This window comes from Zootoca vivipara, chromosome 2, assembly GCF_965207765.1.
Source record: "Zootoca vivipara chromosome 2, rZooViv2.hap1.1, whole genome shotgun sequence".
Taxonomy (NCBI): domain Eukaryota; kingdom Metazoa; phylum Chordata; class Lepidosauria; order Squamata; family Lacertidae; genus Zootoca; species Zootoca vivipara.
This window is the reverse complement of record NC_142584.1, coordinates 53,350,922-53,375,881: the sequence shown is the minus strand read 5'-3', so window position 1 is coordinate 53,375,881 and position 24,960 is coordinate 53,350,922. Positions and strand designations below refer to the sequence as shown.

The 24,960-nt window shown below is 43.2% G+C and overlaps 1 protein-coding gene across 2 annotated transcripts in view; it reads left to right on the top strand.

The window, feature by feature from the left end:
• Positions 1-24,960, top strand: part of PDLIM4 (PDZ and LIM domain 4) — a 76,046-nt gene that overhangs the window by 20,127 nt on the left and 30,959 nt on the right. For both annotated transcript variants that reach the window (XM_035105414.3, XM_088661885.1), the window contains exon 3: positions 6,316-6,400. In XM_035105414.3, the coding sequence (XP_034961305.3) occupies positions 6,316-6,400 (85 nt within the window). The remainder of the gene's footprint in view (positions 1-6,315; positions 6,401-24,960) is intronic.

Below are 24,960 nucleotides of genomic sequence, written 5' to 3'. Positions count from 1 at the left end.
ATTTATTTTCTACCAGACAGAAGGGAGGGAGGGAGAAGAGAAGTGAAATAATAATAATAAAACACTTTCCTTATTTTCCATTTAGTGAGAGTTAAGAAAAAGCACAGGGAGGACTTCTGTAGACCATTTCAAATAGCCCAGTTGTTTATGATTTTGTTTCTCTTTATATATGCTGAGTGAATCCTCATGGAATTTGTTGCTGCTCACTCTTTGCCAAATAAGGTTCCATGGATACCCAGCTATGGCCATGTGATTAATGGCCGTGTCAAGAGAAAGGACAGGTCTCAATGAACATCTTTCATCCTCTGGCAATTGTTTTTCCATCCACTATCCTTCATTAAATGAATTATTCCCATTATGATATGTAAGAATCCTCTCTCCCGCGGCCCCTCTTCATACTATGTTCAGCCAATGCCCTTTCACTCCCATTGGAAAGTTCAGTAGGGAAAATAGCAAAGTGACAGAATATTTCCATGTTACCAGTAAAATAAGGATTTTAGTTTTGAGCAATGCCTGGGTTAGACACCAGAATCATTGTTCTAATTTCAGAAGTGTGCCTTAGTTATCATTTTGATATATTTCCATATAATAAAATTTGATTTGATTTATTCATATATTATGCTCTTCAATGATTCTCAGAGAAGCTCTCTTCATCCAAACACACATTCATTTAAGTGTAAATGAAACTATAAACAATAAAATATAGTAAAAATGGTATGAGTGAAGAAGTGTGCATGCACACGAAAGCTCATACCAATGACAAACTTAATTGGTCTCTAAGATGCTACTGGAAGGATTTTATTTTTTTGTTTCGACTACGGCAGACCAACATGGCTACCTACCTGTAACTATAACATAAAGTTAGGAATAATGAGAACATAACTACAAGCATAAAACAGACTTCAGACTAACAAATCTAAGAGACCGGCTGCTCTCATACATTATATTTAAAGGTGTACACTTAAAAGCATCCTTGGTGTACATCTGAATGTGTGAAGCGGCCACATGTAGAACACCCACTGACTTCAAAGCATAAGGATTAAGCCATAGATATGTGAGACTACTGTGTTGACTGAATAAGGGTAAGACAGTAGCCCATTTGTTAAGATATGAGGCAGTGGAAAATTCTGACTAGTTCCAAACACAGCCAGCTTATGGAAGTGATTCATTTGTGGTTACTGACATAGATGAGGAATTACCTAGACATCACCATGAAAGCTAGCAGATGGTACCGGTAGGTCTAAAGTCCTTTTAGACGCAGGGGCAAGAAGTCAAGGCAATACAGTAGTAAGGTGAGCTAGAAGTAGCACACATCAACCATTTTATGTGGGAGAAAGTAAGTGATGGGGGTAGGTGAAGTTTTAGCAGAGTAATTCAGGCTATAAATCAACTTATTTGCTTCCGTGTCTTCTTTGAGCCAGCGTAGAGCATGGTTTCATTTATTACTCTGATGTGGCCAAAAGAGACTAAAATGTCAGGTTTATAGCAGATGTTTAAGGAAAGTTTTCTAACACAATTCTCTATGAATTCTGGTTCACAGAAATGTGATGTAAAGATATTTGCTGTTTGGATGTTAATGATGCATTCAGGAGACTTTAAGAAAACATTTTCTTTAATCATTCTTCTTGCATGTCAGCTTTATGGACAACTGAAGCTGTTTTCTTCAGTAAGTAAAGAAAAGCATTCCAAGCCAGTAAAGAATGCATGATATAACGCAGAGAATTGAAACAATATGGGTTTAGGAATTGACCTTCCAAGTTTCCTTAGGCTGAAACTCTGAAGGGTACTACTGAGCACAGTGGTCACATAATAATGGTGTGTAGTGCGCAGAAGGAGTGCAGTATGTGAGGGCAGTCGTTTGTCACTGGGATGAGTAGAGGGAATGCCGCACTGTGTGCTGTGTGCCCGTGCCAACCCACTTCCTTGCAGAAGGAGCACAGGAGGCAGGAGCCAATTCCACTTCATGGCAGCTGAAAACCACAGGCCCAATCCATTAATTTAGGCAGTGTGTTTGCAGCACATTTGGGTATAAAGCAAGGCTCCTTTGACAGGGATGCCCTATATATGTTTGTTCTGTGCCGAGTATGGAAAGTGTTACTATGCATGACAGTCTCAAGTTTCCAAAGAAGGTGCCACTGAAAAAGTGAATCACACAATTTTCTTCTTGTAACTCTTCAAATGTGTGTGTGTGTGTGTGTGTGTGTGTGTGTGTGTGAAAAGTATGCAACTAATGGTCCAAGGGCAATATAGGCAGCTATCAATAAACCATTTTAATAAAACCTGTTATTAGGAGAAAAAGAGATACTACCTTCTAAAAAGTTGGTGGGCATTGCAAATAGTAAGCAGATTTGGACAAGCAATCTCAATAGTTCTATGTATTCTCATGAAGGAACTCTCCCATATACAGTGGTACCTCGGTTTATGAACACAATTGGTTCCGGAAGTCTGTTCATAAACTGAAGTGTTCATAAACTGAAGCGAACTTTCCCATTGAAAGTAATGGAAAGTGGATTAATCCGTTCCAGACGGTCCGCGGAGTAACCATTCATAAACTGAAGCAAACTTTCCCATTGAAAGTAATGGAAAGTGGATTAATCTGTTCCAGACGGGTCCGCGGAGTACTTAAACTGAAGCGTTCATAAACTGAAACATGGGTGTAATTGGTTCCGGAAGTCTGTTCATAAACTGAAGCGTTCATAAACTGAAGCGAACTTTCCCATTAAAATTAATGGAAAGTGAATTAATCCGTTCCAGATGGGTCCGCGGTGTTCATAAACCGAAAATTCATAAACTGAGGTGTTCATAAACTGAGGTTCCACTGTATATGTGGTTCTTCTCTGAAGAGGACTAAGTTACAATGTGACCAGTTTGCATCCCATTTTATACTGGACTAAAACTATGAGCTCGGTGTTTGTGAGTTGGATGCCCCATATGTACAGGGCTGCAGATGTATGCGCCCCCCCCCCATTTTCCAGGGCTGCTAAAGTGGGCAGAAAGGATCTCCGTGTCCAGCCCCAATGATGTGCAGTTGCCAACAGCCAGACCTCATGATGGAATAAAATTAAGCTGAAGTAATGCATTTTTCTGGTGATTCAGAAGTGTCTGGTTGGAAGAACTTTCACGGTTGTTCTCCAGTGTTTTCACAGTGCTGTAAATCAGTAATATTTTTACCAAGAACTTTACAATCAAACTGAGATGAAAAATTGTCTCACTGCAGTTTGTTTCAGACAGCTATATGGCCAAAAAATGAAACTCAGAAGCATTGTCCTTGCTTTCCTTGGGCATTTTTGTAAACCACTGAATCAGATTGTTTTCCAGTGTTTCTAAGTACAGTGGAACCTCGGTTTATGAACACCTCGGTTTATGAATTTTCGGTTTATGAACACCGCGGACCCATCTGGAACGGATTAATTCATTTTTCATTACTTTCAATGGGAAAGTTCGCTTCAGTTTATGAACGCTTCAGTTTATGAACAGACTTCCGGAACCAATTACACCCATGCTTCAGTTTATGAACGCTTCAGTTTAAGTACTCTGCGGACCCATCTGGAACGGATTAATCCACTTTCCATTACTTTCAATGGGAAAGTTCGCTTCAGTTTATGAACGCTTCAGTTTATGAACACCGCGGACCGTCTGGAACGGATTAATTCATTTTCCATTACTTTCAATGGGAAAGTTCGCTTCAGTTTATGAACGCTTCAGTTTATGAACAGACTTCCGGAACCAATTATGTTCATAAACCGAGGTACCACTGTAGAAACTTTGATGGGGAGAAAATGTGTCAGCTTTGGCCCTGGCAGTAACATTCACAGCTGTACAGATTTTTTGCAAGCCCAGAATCTAAATTTCTATAATACCCATAATGTCTCTGCTGTTCTGGCTTTAAACCTAATTCTGAATACATTTACTGACTACAGTATAGTTATTTGACGTTCTCCTTGATCACAGTGAGTAGAACTAGCTTCCAAATACTGTATGTCTGTTTAGAACTCAGTTGTGGGCATAAATTCTTCATGCAGCTGTGGAAGAGTTTATTTGTGTGTTTCATTGTATCTTTCATTGAGTCTCTTTCCCGTTCTGCTTACTAGCAAGATTTATTTAGGGATTTTGATTATTTAAAAAACCACTTGCTGTTTGATTGCAATCAGAACACAAACACTGATTCTTGCCCCAAGCAAATATCAAACTAATTGGGCTCATTCTGATGTAGCCTGAAACCATGGACTTAATTTGGGGGTAAACAAGCTTTGAGTTTCTATGTTCCACATTCTAGACAAACTGGTTAGTTTTAGCTATGGTTTAGTTTAGGGAAACAAGCCAACTCCAAATAATGGTTTATGATCCTGGTTTGCATTTCTAAACCATTTGTTGTTGTTGTTTAGTCTTTCCGACTCTTCATGACCCCATGGACCAGAGCACACCATAGTTAAGGTTAATCATGTATTCAGGTTCATGCTTAACTATAAATCACAAATAATTGAAAATGGAAGTGAAAGCTTCTTACCTCCTCAAGGCCGCACCAGAGAGGGAGGAGTGCACACTAGACCAAGGTTTCTACATATGACACTGAACCATAGTTTAGCATTACATTTGAGGCAGATCAAATGGATGGATGGAAATATATAGGCTACATGCTGACAGTCTAAAAGGAGAAAGTTTAACACACACACACACTTGCTTACCTACACCTACAAGGATACTTTCCTTTTGCAAATGCTGGCTGAAACCAAAATAGCAACTTACAACTGATTATTTCAGTTTTAAATGACAACAACGATAAAGCACTTGGGTGGTTTCTGTTCAATAAGATACATATGTGAAAATTCAACTGTGTTAGGCTTCACTTGACTCAAGAGGTGCTTAAAGCAGCAGAACCCTTCCCATGGGTCTCAGTGGCTCTTCTGTTAGATTCAGCATTTACATTAAAGCAAAAACCACATTAGTTTTGAAATAGAAGCCCCTAGGTAAAATTTCCTTGCTTAAGTTGCACGTGTGTCCTATGAGCTTTCTGCATAATAAATGCCATCAATTCATGTTAAATACAACTGTAGTGTTGGGCATATTGGGACTGAAATCTAAATAAAAGATTCTGAGCTACAACAGTAAAGCTGTACCTACCAGGAACAAGAAGATCCATATTTTCCAAAGTGACATGCATAGGTCTCCTAAGGCTGAATGGAAAGTTACACGTTATGCACAGAAAGATTCCAGTTTTTCCCTAGATTCACTTTCATGGCCAAAATGAGAAATACAGCGGCTTGGATCCAGACAAGTGTCAATGGAAGGAGGTGGGTGGGAGCTACTCCAAGGAGGTGCCTCCACCCAGTTGTCAATGTTCCCCATTTCCTACTCATCCCCCTTTCTCCTTACCCTAACCTGAATTCAGGAAAGGCTTGGGGGGGTATATTGGCAGAAGTCTGAGATAAAGCTCTTTGATCCAGTGGTGACTTCCATCAGCAGAATGGGAATGGAGGCAATTATAACAACAACAACAACAACAACAACAACAACAACAACAACAACAACAACAACAACACACATACCGTATATTTATACCCTGCTTTTTCCCCTGACAGGACTCAAGATGGCTTACAGATCAAGACAAGAACCACTAAAAGTTAAACACTGATAGAATTAAAACCATATAGTACATATAGAAACCCAGTAAAACCATACAAGTGTTTACAATACAAACAGCATAACACCAGCTCTTTCATTACAGGGAGTTGCAAAGTCTGGGAGCTGCCACCAAGAAGGCCCTCTCCTGCATGCCTACCAAGCTTACCTGTGAGGATGGCAGGACCAAGAAGGGCCTCCCCCAAATATCTCAAAATCTGGGCAATTTCTGTTAATCCCTCTCCCCACCTCCTGCCACAGACCCCTTCCCATGTTCTTCTCAGGGGTTCACCAACCCTTTGTATCAGTTGCTCAGCAAAAGCTAGAGTTCCGTGGGCAACAGACTAGGTGGGGGAATAGGGTTGCTGCCTATGATCATATATCTATGTGATTGGTGTTTGTTGTATTATGGTTCTGTTCTGGGTATTTCAATTCCTGCTCACACTAGGGGGGTGGGGAATGAAGCAGGAGCTATCCTCTCATTCACAGTGAACCATTCTGTGGCTTACTACAGCATGTAAACTGGGCCAGTCTCCTCCAGGCTATTGATTTGACTCTTGGGTGTGTATATATTTTCATTAGCACACCAATATCTTAACTCTGCTCAACTTCAAATTTACTGCAAAGTAACAAGCTGTATTGTTATATAAATATATAAGTTATATAAATATATGTACTTTGTATTTCTTATTGCAGAGCTGAAAGCAAGGCTTGGCCCCCTAATATTTTAGAAGATGGAAAAGCACAAGCTTATCGAGTCAATGTAGAACCGGAGCCACAGGTATGTGACCCTTTGACACTATACTATCTGTGCCATTTTGTAAGATAAAGGAGGAGGCCACTTTCTTTCACCAATTAGCTGATCAACAAATAAATAAACACATGAGATGAAATTTAAAAAAAACATTTTTAATGTACAAAGTGCTTTCACATGTATCCCATATAGTGCCAAGTGACTGTTCACCAGCACAAGGGCTTTTACTTTTGCAACAGGACTCCCCCCACCCTGCTCTGGGTTCTGTTCTGGATTCCTCCAACCCCCTGGAGCAGATTTGGGGAGTGTGCAGGAGGAGGGGGGGTCCTGTTGCACAAGCAGAAATCCTTGCCCTAACAGGGCAAGGGAGTTGGAAACATGTTCACTACAAACCTTGGCTTAGCTACCATGCCACACTGAGCTAAAAATCTTGCTTTTCTCATGATATGTGATTGGAATCAATTTGTGGTTCTCTCAAGCAGATGTCACAACACACAATCACTTTGGTGACTAATGGTACATTGTTCTATGAGGCTCTCCTCCAAGGCTCTGACTGAAGTGAGGTGAGCAGCAAGGGGAGGCAGGGGCTTTTCCATTGTGGCACCTTGTCTTTGTAGTTCTGCCCAATACAAACTTGCCTGACATACTATCAGTTCTCTTTTTCAGCACCACTGGGGTGTGTGCGCACACATATAAAGTCAAATATTTTGTTCTTCATCAGGTTTGCTTCTCTGGTGATTTAACATGAGAAGCAAAGTGTCATTTAAAGATGTTGTGGTGGCTAGAGTGACAGCTGAAATTAATCCACCTACCACCTTCATGGGAAATGGTGGTGAGAAGAAATGTTTTGTTCTTTAACAGTTTTCACTTTTTTGCTGTAGTTCCTGGATTACTGGAGAATTTGACTGCTAGTACTAAAATGGGGTTCTGAATGCATCTTGTGCTAATTGCTATGAATGTCTGATAGCAAATTAGACTGAGTAGGAAGTTCAGCTTCAGTGGCACTTTAGCTAAAGCAGCTCAACACTTCTGCCTGAACAGAGCTGCAGTAGAATACCAAAGGCCCAAGTGCACAAACAACCTTTTAACATAATATTTTGCCACTTAGTTAAAAGAGCTCCTGCTGACCAAATGCACAAGGGAATCAACACACACACAGAGAGAGAGGGTTAGTCACTAAATCAGATGGCCATTAATTACAAGCAGTGCCAGATTTACGGATAAGCTAAACAAGCTATAGCTTAGGGCCCCACTCTCTTGGTGGCCCCCAAAAAAATTGAAGGAAAAAACCCTAAAATATAAGATAAAAATCAAATAAAACAAAACCTACATACAGCAACAGTGTTTTGCGTTGTGTAGGCTCCTATGATGTAAGTAAAGGGCCCCACCTGCTAGCCTGCTCCCTAAAATATCACCGGTTTGCTCATTTCTATATACAGGGTGCCTACATTCTGCATGGAATGGTTGCATGGCAACATGTGCAAATAGGCTTAGATACCTATTAGGTCCATAAATGACCATATATCATATATTCAACACAAAAAAGTGACAATGTTGTTGATAAAGGACAGCTGGACATATAAAGAGCCCTATTACCTTCAGTAGCTTAGGGCCTCATCAAACCTAAATCCGGCCCTGGGTACAAGGTGTTGAATGATGTTGTGTACAATTGGGGGTCTTTACATTCCTTGCTTTTCAGTTTACATTTTCCTCTTAGTATTTTGGTGATATGTACAATGACTTCGTATGTGGAGCCAGCTCAATCTGAAATGAGGAAGGGGAAGGGGAACAGCAGAGATGGTGAGAACTGTAAACCTCTGGATTTATGGGAGTTAATCCATCAGACAGATTTGAATAACACCCCGGGGTGGGGGGAATAAAGGCTGGTTATAAAGCAGGCACAGGAAAGTCTTCTCCACTTCTGGTCCTTATCACATTTTTACCCATAACTGCATTCAATTTCTGCATTATTTTTAACAATCTAAAAAATAAAAAAGTTCCCAGAATGTAAGAGGTGCGTATCAGGTCTTTCCAGATAGGAACTTGTAAGCATACAATCCCTCAAGAATTCCTACTGAAGAATATTAGGTGATCTGACTGAACTCAGCGACACTTTGTTCTGAACAGGCACACACGGGTTCTGCTATAACAGACTGAGCTGTAAACAGGGAGTGTGTTGCTTCTGCCATGGATTTAGGAAAACCACTATATTGTCAGCCACTAGTCCCAACCTCCATATTTTGCAATATAGAGATGATCATACTGACCTACCCTGCAGGGTTGTTGTAATCGTGTGTGTAAAGTGCTTTCAGAATTCTAAAGCACTATATATAAATGCTCCTAGTGTGGTGTAGTGGCTAGAGTGTTTGGCTAGGTCCTGAGAGACCAGGGTTCAAATCCCCATTCTGCCCTGAAGCTTACTGGGTGACCCTGAGTCCGTTGCTACCTTCTAGGGTGGTTGTGTGGATAAATTAGGGAGGAAATGTGGAATATGAATGTAACAATAACAACTCGCCTTTAAAAACTATGACACCTACCTCTGTACCCGAACACAGCCATTTTTCTCTAAAATAGAAAGAATGCCTGTGCCACTGAGGGAAGGAAATCATTAGTATAAACTCTTCTGTGCTTTGTCTCTTATAGATTTTTTTTTAGTCAAAATACACCCACATGGTGCTAATAAAAGAATGGGATGTTTGCTTTCTTGACCACCTGCATAGTGCCGGATTTGACAGCTCGCTGGCATAACAGAGATTGGAAACTCATGTTTCAAACTGTGAGGTCAGACTCTGTTCTTGTTAATTGACAGTAGTTGCTGATTCCTGGTCATTAGGGAGAAGTGGGTGGGGGAGATTGCTGAAAAATGGGCATTAGCTTTGTGGAAATTCACAAGGCTGAAACGGGAACAAGGACACAAAGGGTTTCACAATACATTGCAGAGCCTTTCACTGCAAAATCACTGGTTTGTTTCCAGTCCAAAATAAAAGTGATCAAAAGGTTTTGGTGAATTTAGTCTTGGGTGCCTGTGGTCAAAGATCCCTGATAATAATAATAAAAAAGCTAACCAGCTAATGGAACCTGGTATTTAACCATCCAGTCCTCTTGATTACAGCTTTATCAGAAAAGCCTTGGGGTCTCAAAAGCAGCACAAAGAGCCCAGATTTGTTTGCTTAAAGTACACGTCACTATTGGCTTCCTGAAATAAACAGCTACTTTTTGTTGGGCCAGTCATACCACCCACATAAGTGTCCTTTCATTTGTCCTTTTGAAGTCCTATAGGACAATAATTATAGCATTAGTGTTATTCTACTAGTCTAACATTCCACTTAGCTGTGTTTATTTCCTGTGGAGCAGAATTCTCTTAATGGAAGCACCATGAAACAATGAGTTAAATATTAATTATTTTTTAATAGATGTTGTTCCATTTTTCCTCTTGGACAGACAAAGAAGATAATGTTTCATTTAGAGATAATACTTAAGGCATGTTTTCAGTTGTTATTCTTAACATAAGAGTAAAAAAGAGAGAGCTATAAATGAGCCATGACGTTTCTGAAATAAATAGCAGGTTGGGAGACGCCACTAAACCATTTTGAAAACAAATTCCTGCTTCACTCATGAAAATTGAGCAAGCCTAATTATCCCTGCATTTCATATGAAAACGAGCACTTACAATACTACATCCAACGTATGTTTCATTCTGCTGTGCTAACTGTAATTGGTTGCATATGTAGTAGACGTATTTTGAAAGCAAGGTTTTAAAACATAGTTTGTTTTAAAGAACTTCTCATAGAACCTTAGGGATGATTTCCTTTACCATCTGGGAGCTTGGTAGGCACTTGAAGCTGCAATTCATATTTGGTTTGTTTCAGTTCACACTGATGCCCCAGTTTTTTTTGCAGGTGCCACACATGTGGGACCAGGTTTTCTGCATGACATAGCCCATTACGCTCATAGAGTGTAGTGGGGGTTGCGGACGAGCCCAAAAGAAATCTGGGAGGGGGTGGGCTGTAGTTAGGCTGAGTCATGGGGCGTGCCATTGATTTTGATTGACAGCCACATCTTACTTAACGACCACGTTGCTTTCGTTTTCCCTCACTCTTGAAAAGCCTGCGAATCTCCCGCCCGCCCGCCGCTGCTTTTAGGCTTAGTCGACACTGCTTGCCCGTTCGCGGGGGTCGCCTGTATTCAGGGGCCCAGTAGGAATTTTGCCACTTGGCTGATTGGCTGTTGCCATTTGGTTTTTGCCCACTGACAAGCAAATTGTCACAACTTATTAGTAGGAATTTTGCCACTTGGCTGATTGGCTGTTGCCATTTGGTTTTTGCCTACTGACAAGCAAATTGTCACAACTTGTTAGGTTGGCCGTTAGGCTTTGGTTAAAATTGGTATAGGAGGGGCGTGGCATAAAAATGCCTACCCCCCTTACTTGCTCCTTATAGAAGTATTCCGTTAAAGGAATCCTGGGGCTCAGGGACTCTAGTCCATTCATCCTGCCATAGGCAAGGATGGTGCGTCCATTACAGAGCCAAGCCTTGGGGAACACTCCTTGGGGGAGGAGAGTGCCTGTGAACAGTACCTCCAATCCCTTGGGGTGTTTACTTGACTTACCAACCACTAGGTAAGTCGGAGCTGGTCCTGACCCAAATGGGTCAGATGGAATTGGTCCTGCCCAACCAGGGCAGATGAATTGGTCCTGACCCAATGGGGGTCAGATGGAAATGGTCCTGTCCCTTAGAGTGGACAGATGGATTAACCCAGTGTTTCCCAACAGGTGGTCCGCGGACCCCCAGGGGTCCGCGAGCTATGCCAGAGGGGTCCGCACCGCTGCCCAGCGCTGCCTGGGGCTGCTTTCCGCGTCCGCAGGGAGGGCGTAGTTCAGCACGGCTACTGATTGGCTGCAGGAAGCGCCAATCAGAAGGGGCAGCCAATCAGAAGGGGCAGGAAAGAAGTCTCTGCCCAGGCGAGGGAGGGGAAGGCTGGCCGGCAGGAAGAGCGAACCAGAGCGTGGGAGTGTGCGGAGGAATACAGCACCGCGCCCCGCCGCGCCCGAGAGGACATTTCCTGGCGCGCGCCTCCGTCCTGGCTCCCTTGGGGATGATGGGGACGAGGGAGCGCCCTTCCCCGCCAGGGCCTTCGGGAACTGCGTGCCGGTTCGGCTGCCTTTGGTCCTCGCAGAGGCTGCAATGCATGGCCTGGCACGCGCGGCGGCGGCTCCGCGGCCTCCCTCCCACCCGCCAGCTGCGTGCCTCAGCTCCCGCCAGTAGCAGACACAGCGCAAAGCTCTTCCCGGCCCCGCATCACTCTCCTCTTCCCTGGTAGCTCCCGACCCTCTGCAGGAGACTCTCCCGAAGGGGCAGGAGGAGCAAAAGGGAGCCCAGCGCCCCACTTTCCTGGGAATGGAAGAAGATGAGTTCGCCTTCAAAGTGAGCACTTCTTCCATCTTCCATTGCTGCTCCTGAGCCGTACAGAAAAAGTTTGAACGCCAAGAAGGTTTAAAAAATGTATTCTGTGTTTTTACTTGTAACCAGGCAGTTTATATTTTCTTCTGTGGCTGTTCTCCTATGACAGGGTGTTTTTATGTTAATTTGCACATGCATTTCCACCAGCTATGAAAACTATTTACTGTATGATATCATAAATACTAATGTCGATCTGATTCTCAGGGAGCTGTACCACTACAGGAGAGCTATGAGCTGCCTTGCTGAAATCTAAGTAAAAAAATTCCTTCCAGCAGCTCATACCAAAATAAAAAACTTAGTTGGTCTTTAAGGTGCTGCTGGAAGGAATTTTTTTTATTTTGTTTCGACTACGTCAGACCAACACGGCTACCTACCTGAAATCTAAGGTTTGTAGGTGCACAAAAATATTTTGAAAACAGCTGCCTTGGGGTTAGAATCATAGAGTTGGAAGAGACCACAAGGGTCATCTAGTCCAACCCCTGCAGTGCAGGAACCATCTCTAAACAAATTAATGGGGGTCCTTGTCACAATAACAGCTCGATGTGGGGTCCTTGAGAAAATTTTGTTGGGAACCCCTGGATTAACCAAAGCCTAAGCCAACACTCAGAATTAAAATGTATTTTGAATAAAGTTGTGGCCAAAAATAATGCCAAAAACCCAAACCTAAAATATCGTGTCATTTGTGAGTTTTTGGGGGATTTCTGGGGGCTTTGTCATGCAATGGAAAAACCACCCTAAATCCTTCCTGTTGAGCAAAACATCACACAACAAACCTCCTCTAGCGCAACCGCTGCACTGCATTCCATATTGTGCAATCTTTATTTTTGTCCTTATGCTAGCACAACAAACACTGACAGTTATGCTAGCACTGACAGTTGGAGATGATGATAATAATAATAATAATAATAATAATAATAATAATAATAATTTTTTTTTATACCCCGCCCATCTGGCTGAGTCTCCCCAGCCACTCTGGGCGGCTCCCAATTGAATATTAAAACAATACAGCATTAAATATTAAAAGCTTCCCTAAACAAGGTTGCCTTCAGATGTCTTTTAAAATTAGGATAACTGCTTATTTCCTTGACATCTGATGGAAGGGCATTCCACAGGGCGGGTGCTGCTACCGAGAAGGCCCTCTGTCTGGTTCCCTGTAACCTCACTTCTCGCAATGAGGGAATCGCCAGAAGGCTCTTGGCACTGGATCTCAGTGTCCGGGCTGAACAGTGGGGGTGGAGACGCTCCTTCAGGTATACAGGACCAAGGCCGTTTAGGGCTTTAAAGGTCAACACCAACACTTTGAACTGTGCTCGGAAACTGGGAGCCAGTGTAGATCTCTCAGGACTGGTGTTATGTGGTCCCTGTGGCCGCTCCCAGTCACCAGTCTAGCTGCCACTTTCTGGATTTGTTGCAGTTTCCGGGTCACCTTCAAAGGTAGCCCCACGTAGAGCGCATTGCGGTAATCCAAGCGGGAGATAACCAGAGCATGCACCACTCTGGCGAGACCGTCTGCCGGCAGGTAGGGTCTCAGCCTGCATACCAGATGGAGCTGATAGACAGCTGCCCTGGGCACAGAATTAACCTGTGCCTCCATGGACAGCTGTGAGTCCAAAATGACTCCCAGGCTGCGCACCTGGTCCTTCAGGGGCACAGTTACCCCATTCAGGACCAGGGAGTCCTCCACACCTCCCCGCCTCCTGTCCCCCACAAACAGTACTTCTGTCTTGTCAGGATTCAACCTCAATCCGTTAACCGCCATCCATCCTCCAACCGCCTCCAGGCACTCACACAGGACCTTCACCGCCTTCACTGGTTCTGATTTGAAAGAGAGGTAGAGCTGGGTATCATCCGCATACTGATGAACACCCAGTCCAACCCCCCTGATGATCTCTCCCAGCAGCTGCATGTAGATGTTAAAAAGCATGGGGCAACCCACAAGTGAGAGCCCAGGGGTCTGAACTCTCATCCCCCACCACCACTTTCTGGACATAGCCCAGGAGGAAGGAGCGGAACCACTGTATGACAGTGCCCCCAGCTCCCAACCCTTCTACACGGTCCAGAAGGATGTTATGGTCAATGGTGTCAAAAGCCGCTGAGAGATCCAGCAGAACTAGGAAACAGCTCTCACCTTTGTCCCTAGCCCGCCGGAGATCATAGACCAGTGCGACCAAGGCAGTTTCAGTCCCATGATGAAGCCTGAATCCCAACTGGAAGGGATGCAGATGGTCCGCCTCTTCCAGGCGTGCCTGGAGTTGTTCAGCAACCACTCACTCAATCACCTTGCCCAAGAATGGTAGATTTGAGACTGGGCGATAGTTGTTTTTTTAAGAAGTGGTTTAATGACCGCCTCTTTCAATGGGTCTGGGAAGGCATTAGGTCAATAAACCTAAGTCATTTGTGCCCACTAACCTCAGTGGGTCTACTCTGACTAGGCTAGCACTGAATACCATCCATAGGTTCTTTGCAACCATAACTCCTCACAGGATACACTTTGTTCATTATTCATTACTAACATTAAATATTAAATTCAGCAATTTATTAAGAAAGCACTGGCCACTGAACTACGAGCGTCCCCAAACAATTATTTTAATTCCACTTCATATTCACTCGTACAATTAATTTCATTTCAATTTACTTCTGAGCTATAAGCACCCTGTACCTCCCCCACCCACTTAATTAAATTCATTTCACAAAGCACTGGCCTGTTTATTCATTTCACTTTACAAAGCAGTGACCTTAAATTACATTGAATTGTGCTATTTAAAGTTGCTGTTCAGTGTCCCTTTGGGTGCCTCTGAATGCTTGTTCTCTCCTTTGGTTGGCATCAGCTGTCTCCAATTGCTGATGGAGAGATATGATCTCTCTGATTGTTCCCAAGGGGACCCAATGCATGAAGCAGCAGGAAAAACAACATGCTGAGGTTTCCAAGTGCTGCAGAAACCCTTGTAAATAAGGAAGTGATCAGCAACTTACTGGATCTGCTGCTGCTGCTGCTGCTGCTGCTGCTGCTACCACTTCTAACAACTTTAGGGGATTTTAGGGTGCTTTGGGACCCTGCAAAAACTCATTGAACAACTAGATATGACAGTGGGAGACAGTAAGGAAAAGGAAATGACACTTAAATAGATTTCAACAGAGCCACTTTGGAATGGCTTGGTGACATAGACTGGTAAACACAGAAGAATGGTTTTTATTTGTTTTTATTATTAATGCTCTGTAAAATGTGTTCTTAATGCTGTACATCTCTCTGGGATATTTTGTTAAAGGGCAGTATAAAGATCAAATAAATAATAATAATTTTTAGTTGGAGTTGCCTCTCTGGAAATCGAAGGCAGGATCAGTGGATGTGCTAAGTGTTGTAAGTGTCTATTCATTTCTACATTCTACCTAAAGGTAAAGGTAAAGGGACCCCTGACCATTAGGTCCAGTCGTGACCGACTCTGGGGTTGCGCGCTCATCTCGCATTATTGGCCGAGGGAGCCGGCGTATAGCTTCCAGGTCATGTGGCCAGCATGACAAAGCCGCTTCTGGCAAACCAGAGCAGCACATGGAAATGCCATTTACCTTCCCGCTGTAGCGGTTCCTATTTATCTACTTGCATTTTGACATGCTTTTGAACTGCTAGGTTGGCAGGAGCTGGGACCAAGCAACGGGAGCTCACCCCGTCACAGGGATTCGAACCGCCGACCTTCTGATCAGCAAGCCCTAGGCTCAGTGGTTTAACCACAGCGCCACCTGTAAATAATTGTAAATAAAATAATGAAGATAATGTAAGTCTTAAGTGCTGTCCCATTCCAAGGAAACTGTGCCCTGAAGCACTGGCCCCAAGTCTCTTCAGCACTTCAGGAATTAGGAAACAATATTATTGCCCGCATGAATTGAGATATTAACTGTCCTGTCCTCCTGGGCAAATAGAGTTTTCTTAGTTATAGTGACCTTTCTATAAGATACAAGCTGTGGTGGGGGTGTAGTATTATAAATGAATCTTTTCGGGAATTATACAATATCAAACAAAAACAGCATATACTGCATAAAATCTCCAAATGAATTCAGTTAAATGCATCCCCAAAGAGAAAAAATAGTTTTCATACTTTTGAGAAAACAAAATATGAGATAATACCCTGGCACAGTCCTAGATTCCCAATCACACGGGAACTGCAGGCTTGACTGAGGGCTGATTTAATGGTAGAAACATGCAGAAGCATTACAGCTACTGTTATTCAAATCAACCATGAATGGAAGGAATTTGTACAGTGTTCTCTCCCCCCCCCAATACCACAACCATTCAATGGCATTACTATTTTGGAGACAACTAATTCCATCAGATCAAATTGCTAGGGTGAAAAAATGGGAACCAAAAAAATTAACAGTTTTTTGCTTCTTCATAAAGGTGGCAAATCACATTAAATATTGCATCAAAGCAGGATAAATAGTATAATATAATGATGTCCTTGCTACAGTAGTACTGGCAAGACCACTAAATGAATCTCAGTTATATAGCTTAGCCTGTTGACGCTATTAGGAAAGTTTTATTTGTGTAATGTCAATAGAATCATAGAACTGTAGTGTTGGAAGAGACCCCAATGATCATCTAGTCTGGCCCAACTCCCTACAATATAGGAATATGCAGGTGTCCCACGGGGATCAAATCTGCAATCTTGGCATTATCAGCACTACACTCTAACCAACTAGGCTATTCAGCTTTTGCATCACAACCCGCATCTCACTGTTTTGCTATATTTGAGCCTCATATGAGCCATGAAGGGTTAAATAAGGAAATGGCTGAGGGCCTTGTATGCCCCCCCAACTTCCTCAAGCTGCAACAGAGTTTTTAAGTGACTTGAGCTGAATTCCTTGGTTTAGTCTTGTTTTGGTCTCTCTGCAGGAGGCAAGGGGGAAGCTAGATATCCAGTACTGTACAGGTGGTTAGCCAGCTCCAGAGGATTGAGTAAGCAGTCCAGTATCAGGGCAACCCAGAAACCGAGGGCCTTAAGAAGAAGCCAAAGCCAAGTAGAGTGAAACAGTTTAAAAGTGGGTACGATGTAACAGCAGGGTTGTGAGACAATGCCAAAGTCAAACACAGCACAGCAGCCCAAGGTGTAGTAAAGATTCCAAGAGCAAGGTGCTAGCAGAGGTCAGTAGCACAGGATCAGTTAGGACAGGCGTCAGAAGCAAGAAGCTGGGTTGCACAGAGCTAAGGTCCTGCACTGATCCAGCAGCTAACAAGTCTGCAACTGTGGCCACCCAGACCCTACCCAGGCCCAGCTGCAACTTGTTATCTCAGACTTCCAGGTTCCCTGCTTCCAATGAGTCCTTTGCTCCCAAGGATGACTCTTACTCCTGGGGAACCTGGTTCTTTGGGGCCTTAAGTCATGCTCTCTGTTGAATGAGAAGTCAGTCCAACTCCAGCAGGGCACCTCCTACAAGAGCACAGCCATCGCAGGGAGGAATAATAATAATAATAATAATAATAATAATAATAATAATAATATTTATACCCCACCCATCTGGCTGGGTTTCCCCAGCCACTCTGCATGGTTTTCTAAGTGCATTCAAGTAAATGTGCTTAAAAGCTATCTTCAGACCTTTTTGCTAATCACTCAAAGATCCCAAGAGCAGCTGGTCTGCTGCGGGATGTGGGGAATGGGGTTTGTGTGACACCCCTGCCCTTGCCCCTGATTTAATGCCTGCACATGGCTATTGTTACCAGCACATACCAAAAGTAGGAATGTTGCTAAAATAAATGGGGGGGGGTGAATCCAACAGCAGATTATTGGGTTCAACTTGAAAATTTGGGGGGAGGTCTTGAGTTTACATTTCTTGGGTTGAAATGCAGCTGCTGCCACCGTGATCACAAATACAGTAAGAGGAGATGAGGGTCGAGTGAGCACTTAACTACTCTGTGGGTTACAGCAGTAGCATCAATAGCAATGGTTTGCTGGCTCTTGCAAACCAATGCTCGTCATTGTAATTATTAACATGGTTTGCACCTCAGGGTTCTAGTCCTAGAATAATCCATAACTCCAGAGTTTCAGCAGATATTCTCATGAGCGTAGCCAAGGGGGGGACAGCTGCCCCCCTAAATCAGTAAAAATCAATTAAAAACATAGCTAACTGAGGTTCTACCCCCCCAAAAGGCCAGCCCCCCCCAAAAAAATCTTGGCTACACCCATGGATATTCTTCATAATAAGCAGCAACACTATACTGTATTATTTTCAGACCCAGTCCAGTGGGGTTGACCATCACAAGTTTTTCCATCTTGTTTAACCATTACTCTCCCCAGATAAGGAAAATCTGGAGTGGCTGAATCTCATGAATGTTAGATTTTCAGTTACATTACAGTACAGTGAATTTGTATCAGCTGTCACTTAACCAATTTTTAATCTGCTACAGCTGATATCTATACAACAGTTTCTCTCAAATCAACCATCTTAATGCCAAATAATTACAGTATATGTAAAAAAAACGCAGCATTTAGATCAGGAAAGACTTGTATCCAGCTGGAATGTCTTTGTAGTCAGTTCTTTTTCCTGGCTTCCATACCTCCTGCCCTGGCAGCAATAAGTAGGCAGGGCTGTGGATGTGGTCCTGGCTGTGCCACTTCATCAAGTGTTACTGGCCTAGAATTGTAGGCAAATCTGCTGCTTGCAAATAGATTTGGGGAGGAGAGCTTAGTATGCTTTCTGTTGCTAAAATTGCTACAGTTGTGTAAAGTTCAGCTCCTTAGTTTTGCTGTGCTTTACCTATGTGGCCAAAGCCCATGGGAGACATAATGATGGCCTTGGTTAATAATGTTTCTCTGTTTTCCACATAGTCACTTCCTGTGAATTAAGCACTGTGTAGTCATTTGTTACCATTTTCATACAGCTCCATTTGTAACCAAGCAACCAATATTGTAGGTAAATATTTCTGATCACAGTGCAATACTTTGGTTGTTTTTCAGGAAAAAAAATTCTGTGATTTTTTTTCTTCCTTTTTAATGTGGCGCTGAATCATTTGGAAAATCCTGTTTTTCATGATATAAAAGGGTAATTTGTCCTGTGTCCCAGATAAGAAAAGCTGTTTCTCACAATAGGCTCTACATACAAATCATACGATTATTTACTAGTTATGCATTTTAAATTATTATTTCAAATATCCAATCATTAAGGTTACCATATGTTCATAGGTTACATTTTAATTAATGTAAAAGGTAAAGGGACCCCTGACCATTAGGTCCAGTCGTGACCGACTCTGGGGTTGCGGCGCTCATCTCGCATTATTGGCCGAGGGAGCCGGCGTATAGCTTCCAGGTCATGTGGCCAGCATGACAAAGCCGCTTCTGGCAAACCAGAGCAGCACATGGAAACGCCGTTTACCTTCCCGCTATAGCGGTTCCTATTTATCTACTTGCATTTTGATGTGCTTTCGAACTGCTAGGTTGGCAGGAGCTGGGACCAAGCAACGGGAGCTCACCCCGTCGCAGGGATTCGAACCACCGACCTTCTGATCAGCAAGCCCTAGGCTCAGTGGTTTAGCCCACAGTGCCACCTGGGTCCCTTTTTAATTAATGTATTTTAAGACTTAAAAGAAAATAACCACGTACCACCACCTGGAGTCAAAGAGTCATTTGCAATAAAACATTAGTATAATGTATGTCATGGACCTAGGAAAATGCAAATAAATGTCCAGTAAAAACAGAGGTGGTTTATTTTTAAAATGGGATAATATACAAACTTGAAAGCTAACATTTAGGCCACTCTATTATCTTCCCTAACTGTTTGACACAATCTAGTTTAGAACTTTAGGTTCCTCACGCCATAATATTAAAACTTTATCAATATGAATTTTTCATTATTCCAGATTCATTGTTGAATTCTGAATAAAAGTCTATGGTATTCCATGCAATATTGGTAAAGGAAGAAAAAATATAATTAAAACAACTTTTTCAGCAAAAGATGAACATGCACATTTTAAGAAATTAATGCTATATTCAGTTTCATTTAATATGACTACAGAATTTATTATCTCTTAGGAACTGACCATCGGGCCCACAAGCAAACAGGGCCACAAATGATCTTTATAACTCAGCCATTTCAGTCTAGAAGAAGAAGAGTTTGGATTTGATACCCCACTAACCTAAGGAGTCTCAAAGCGGCTAACAATCTCATTTTCCCTTCCTCCCCCACAATAAACACTCTGTGAAGTGAGTGAGGCTGAAAGACTTCAGAGAAGTGTGACTAGCCCAAGGTCACCCAGCAGCTGCATGTGGAGGAGCAGGGAATTGATCCAGTTCACCAGATTATGAGTCCACCGCTCTTAACCACTACACCACACCGGCTCCCAGTTGTCAGAATTTTTTTTATGTTAGTAAATTGGTAGATCCAGATGGATAATAGTAAGTACTTGTGTTTAAACATTTACTCAATGATATGTGCTCAGTGAAGTGCAAGTAGAATGAAAACAATTGAACAGAAATAGAATAGAAAAGTCCTTATAAAACTGAAAACTAAATATCTAGAACTAGGCACTGACGTTGGTGGTGTGATACCATATAAGGACCAGTAACTAAAGGCTTAATGGCCAAATTTTGACCTCAGAGCAATCCCACCTGCAAGGGCACCCCTTCCTGCTTTACCACCTGAGGTGTAATGGAAATAAGTCCCCTTGTCTCCCACACTGCCTCACCCTGCCCCCACCACTTCTGCCCCCACTGTAATGCCGCCCCCTTTCGCTGAACCCGCAAGGCGTTGCTGCTCCTCTTTCCCACCCCGGGGAGGGGAAGACGAGAGGCAACACGGCATACCAGAACACTTTCCTCTCACCAGTGAGAGGGGGACGGTCTGGCAGTGGTAGGAGAGGTGCACTTCCTCTGTCTGTGGTGGGTGATTTGCCCTGCCTCATCGGTTGGCTGGCTCTAATCACCTGACAATACAGAGGCAGTTGGTCAATATAAATGCATTACATGTACCGTGTTTCTCCTAAAATAAGACGTGCCTCTAAAATAAGCCATGGCACGATCTTTTGAAGGCCAAAAAATGTAAGACATCCCCCCCAAATAAGACGTGTTGGGGGAGCCAGCGGAATGACCCAGAGCGAGCCGGCAAACGCAGCAGCGCGCGCTGCGCCGAGCCCCAGCACAGCGACGCGCGGAGCTCCGGCTGAACGGGCCCCAGGACCCGGCAGCGGGCGGCGCGCGAAGCCGCAGGACCCGGCAGGAGCCGGCAGCAGCTCCTGCCGGGTCCTGCGGCTTCGCGCGCCGCCCGCTGCCGGGTCCCTGGGCTTCACGCGGTGCGGCTGCCGGCTCCTGCCGGCTCCTGCGGCTTCGCGCGCCACCCGCTGCCGGGTCCCTGGGCTTCACGCGGTGCGGTGCGGCGCGCGAAGCCGCAGGACTCGGCAGGAGCCGGCAGCAGTCCCAGCCGCGCTGCGTGAAGCCCAGGGACCCGGCAGCGGGCTCAGCAGGCGGCGCTCGAAGCCTCAGCACCCGGCAGGAGCCGGCAGCAGCCCCAGCCACGCCACGCCACGCCGCACCGCACCGCGTGAAGCCCAGGGACCCGGCAGCGGGCGGCGCGCGAAGCCGCAGGAGCCAGCAGCAGCCTCAGCCGCGCCGCACGAAGCCCCAGGACCAGGCAACGTAACAATAAGACATCCCCCGAAAATAAGCCGCGATGTATTTTTTTAAAAGAAAATAAATATAAGACGTGTCTTATTTTAGGAGAAACACGGTACGTGGAAAAGGCAATGACTGTAGGTGGCAGCAGAATGTTCTGCAAGTCTTCAATGGGAGTGGAGGTTAGGCTAAGGTTACCATATATTTTTTTCAAAGAATCCGGGGACACTTTTCAATTTCCTACTAAATAGATGGGTTTTGTCAGGGGACTGATTTGTAAATTTGGGGATTGTCCCCGTGAAACGGGGACGTCTGGTAACCTTAGGTTAGGCCTAGATCACCATTGCCTTCATCTCCTCCTAAAACTCTTATATAAGTAGCTCTTGCCGTCTATGGACTCATTGTTGTTAGAACCATTTCAATGCAGGAACAACCTCTGAAGCATCCTGGTGACATAAAAGTTGCACCCAAGATTAAATGTTCTGTTAGTAAATAAATGTTGAAAGTACAGCATTGGAAAAGTTACTGTTTTGTTTGCTTGGTGTCTTCGGTGTGACTTGGCATGTCATTTCCCATCTTGCAGAGGATAACCAGACCACATCCAGAGCAGTGCTTGCAAGGAATGCAGTATTTGGCACAACTCTGTGCATTAGGAAACTTACATATGAGTGCAGGCCTGCTTGCTTGGATTCTGTAACATTGATCCAAATGGCAGTATTTTGCTTTAGAAGTGATATATGCTAGATCAGGCATCCCCAAACTGCGGCCCTCCAGATGTTTTGGCCTACAATTCCCATGAGCCCTAGCTAACAGGACCAGTGGTCAGGAAGGATGGGAATTGTAGTCCCAAACATCTGGAGGGCCGAAGTCTAGGGATGCCTGTGCTAGATTTAAGAGCCAAATGAAGTGAGAACCTTATGCTTACGCATGATTTTTGTATTCCTGATATCACTGAGTACCTGGAGTTGAGTAGGAGAGACAGTTTAGGAGATTTTCTCATATCAGCATGGTTGCAGAACCTAAGCAATCTTGAATTACTATCATGATTCTTACCATTTTTGGATTCCAGTCAGTGATTATAGGGATGGGAAGGCCTTCATTCTCTTCTATAGAACGTGTTCTGCAAAACTATTTAGAGCAAACTTTTACATTATTTGTGGTATTTATTAATTCAGAGATAATTAATAGTTATCTTTGGACATAAGATGTATTGTTTTGTAAAGATTGTAGATTAGGGGTGAATAGTACCATAATTCTATCCATAGAAAGATGCCCTTTACAATTACCATCTAGGTTTATTCTAAAATCATTCTAAACTTATTTTCCAACTGTTTTATTCCTTGAAAATGAAATATTGCATATCAAAAATAATTTTAAACACTGGGATGTACAAAATAGAAAAATATAATATGAATGTTACTACAACTTGTTTGCAAAAGATTTTAATGCAGTTCATTTTAATAAATAATTTTTAATGAAAAGGATTTCAGTTTAAATCTTCCAATCATTCACCACCCCACTTCTAAGCTTGTGAAACCTATTTTGCCTTTTAAATCACAGAGTTCATTAAGCATTACAACCACACAAGCCCTACTGAAGTTAATGATGGTTAAGCAGGAATAGCATTTGGTAGATTTATATCCTATGTTACGATAGTACTGGAGTTTTCTTAGCAGGAATTTGAGTACGGAAGATATATGAGGCACAGTAACAGAGCATGATTGTTTAAGTACAGAAGAATGACTTTTCTTTCTAGACAGTTCTTTCACTAGAGATGTGGCACAGATTTGTCTAAACAAATAAAGTGCTAGGCAAAGAACAGAATAGAAAAAGACTTTTGTCACGTGCAAGGCAAAGGCTGGCTTCCTGTCAGAAACAAAAGAAGAGCAGAGCAAATAGGAGAAATTTTTGGTTGCCTTTCAACTTCATGGGGGGTGGGGAATGAACTGTATATACTAGTATCTTCAAACATGTTTTGGGAAGAAAAGGTTTATATATATATATACTAAAAAGCCTATGACCTGACTTTGGTTGCTCCATTCCATACATCTATTTGAATAGAATGGGAAATTCTTTATTAATTATGCTTTTCAAGGGTGTAGAGCAGGCATCCCCAAACTGTGGCCCTCCAGAAGTTTTGGCCTACAACTCCCATGATCCCTAGCTAACAGGACCAGTGGCCAGGGATGATGGGAATTGTAGTTCAAAACATCTGGAGGGCCGAAGTTTGGGGATGCCTGGTGTAGAGAGACACCACTAAAATTTTATATTGTCTTGGATCAAATACTTGTTTGAAAGCATTGCAAGCATACAGGGCAAAAAGTGAGCCTAAATAAAACACTGTGTACCGTGTTACAGTTGTTTGAAAACATGCCAGGCATATTCTTCTAGCACCCAAGGTGCCAACAGCCTAACATGTCAGAATTTGGTCCATTTCATTTTACTGTGAATGCTTACATCTGAATAAGTGCTTATTCAGTTCAAAAACTTTGAATGCTTCTAGAAATGAGTTGGTGCAATGAAGTTGTTTGAGAGAAGGTGTTACTGTAAATCCTTTTCTCTTTGATGTATAAGAGCCCAGTTCATATATACATTGAATAATCCAAATGGACAACCATTTACATTATGCCAGTACTTTATAGCGGTAGCCCTGCCAAGTGAGTTCTGGAATGGTCTTCCAAATAGTTCAGCTGAGATTATTCCCAGTAATACCCACAGTGGGTTAACAGTGGGAAACTTGGTAACAGTGGGAAATAATGACCAATGTATTCTACAGTTAGTATCTTAATATTTTCCAGCCACAGACTTTTCCTATAGACAACATGAAGAAATTGTAAGGGCCTTCTCGGTAGTGGTGCCTGCCCTGTGGAACTCCTATCAGATGTCAAACAGATAAATAACACTATGACTTTTAGAAGACATCTGAATCCCTGTACAAGAAAGTTTTTAATGGTTGCTGTTTTATTGCGTTTTTACTCTTTTGTTTGGAGCGGCCCAGAGTGGCTGGGGCAACTCAGTCAGATGGGCGGCATATAAATAATAAAATTATTGTTGTTGTTATTTCAATTTACAACAACATTAATATAAGTATTTTTAGCTTTTGTTAAAGATGAAAGATTATTCCAATTGTTACAGGGATTCAGACTGTAAACAGGGCCGTCTTAAACTCATCTGGCGCCATGGTGCAGGGATCCCTCCGGTGCCCCCCATCCCCACGGGGGGGGTCCCCCCACCTTCCCACACGTGTGCCCAACGCCTCGCCTGCGCTTTCCTCAGCTGTGCACGGTGCGCTGGTGTTCCCAATTAATTCGCTCTTTTTTAAAAAATAAAAATTCTCACCATGCTGAGAACTAAATACATCTGGACCTCCAGCTCTTCCCCTCCATTAAAAAAAAGGAAAGCTCTTATCTTCCCTGGAGGCACTGGGACTCTAAGCAAAGTATGGCAAGCTGCTCACCCCCCACCCCATCCCCCGGGTACTCACCTTCATTTTTCCACCACCCCCCACGATGTGCAATGGCCGGAGGAGGCAAGACCC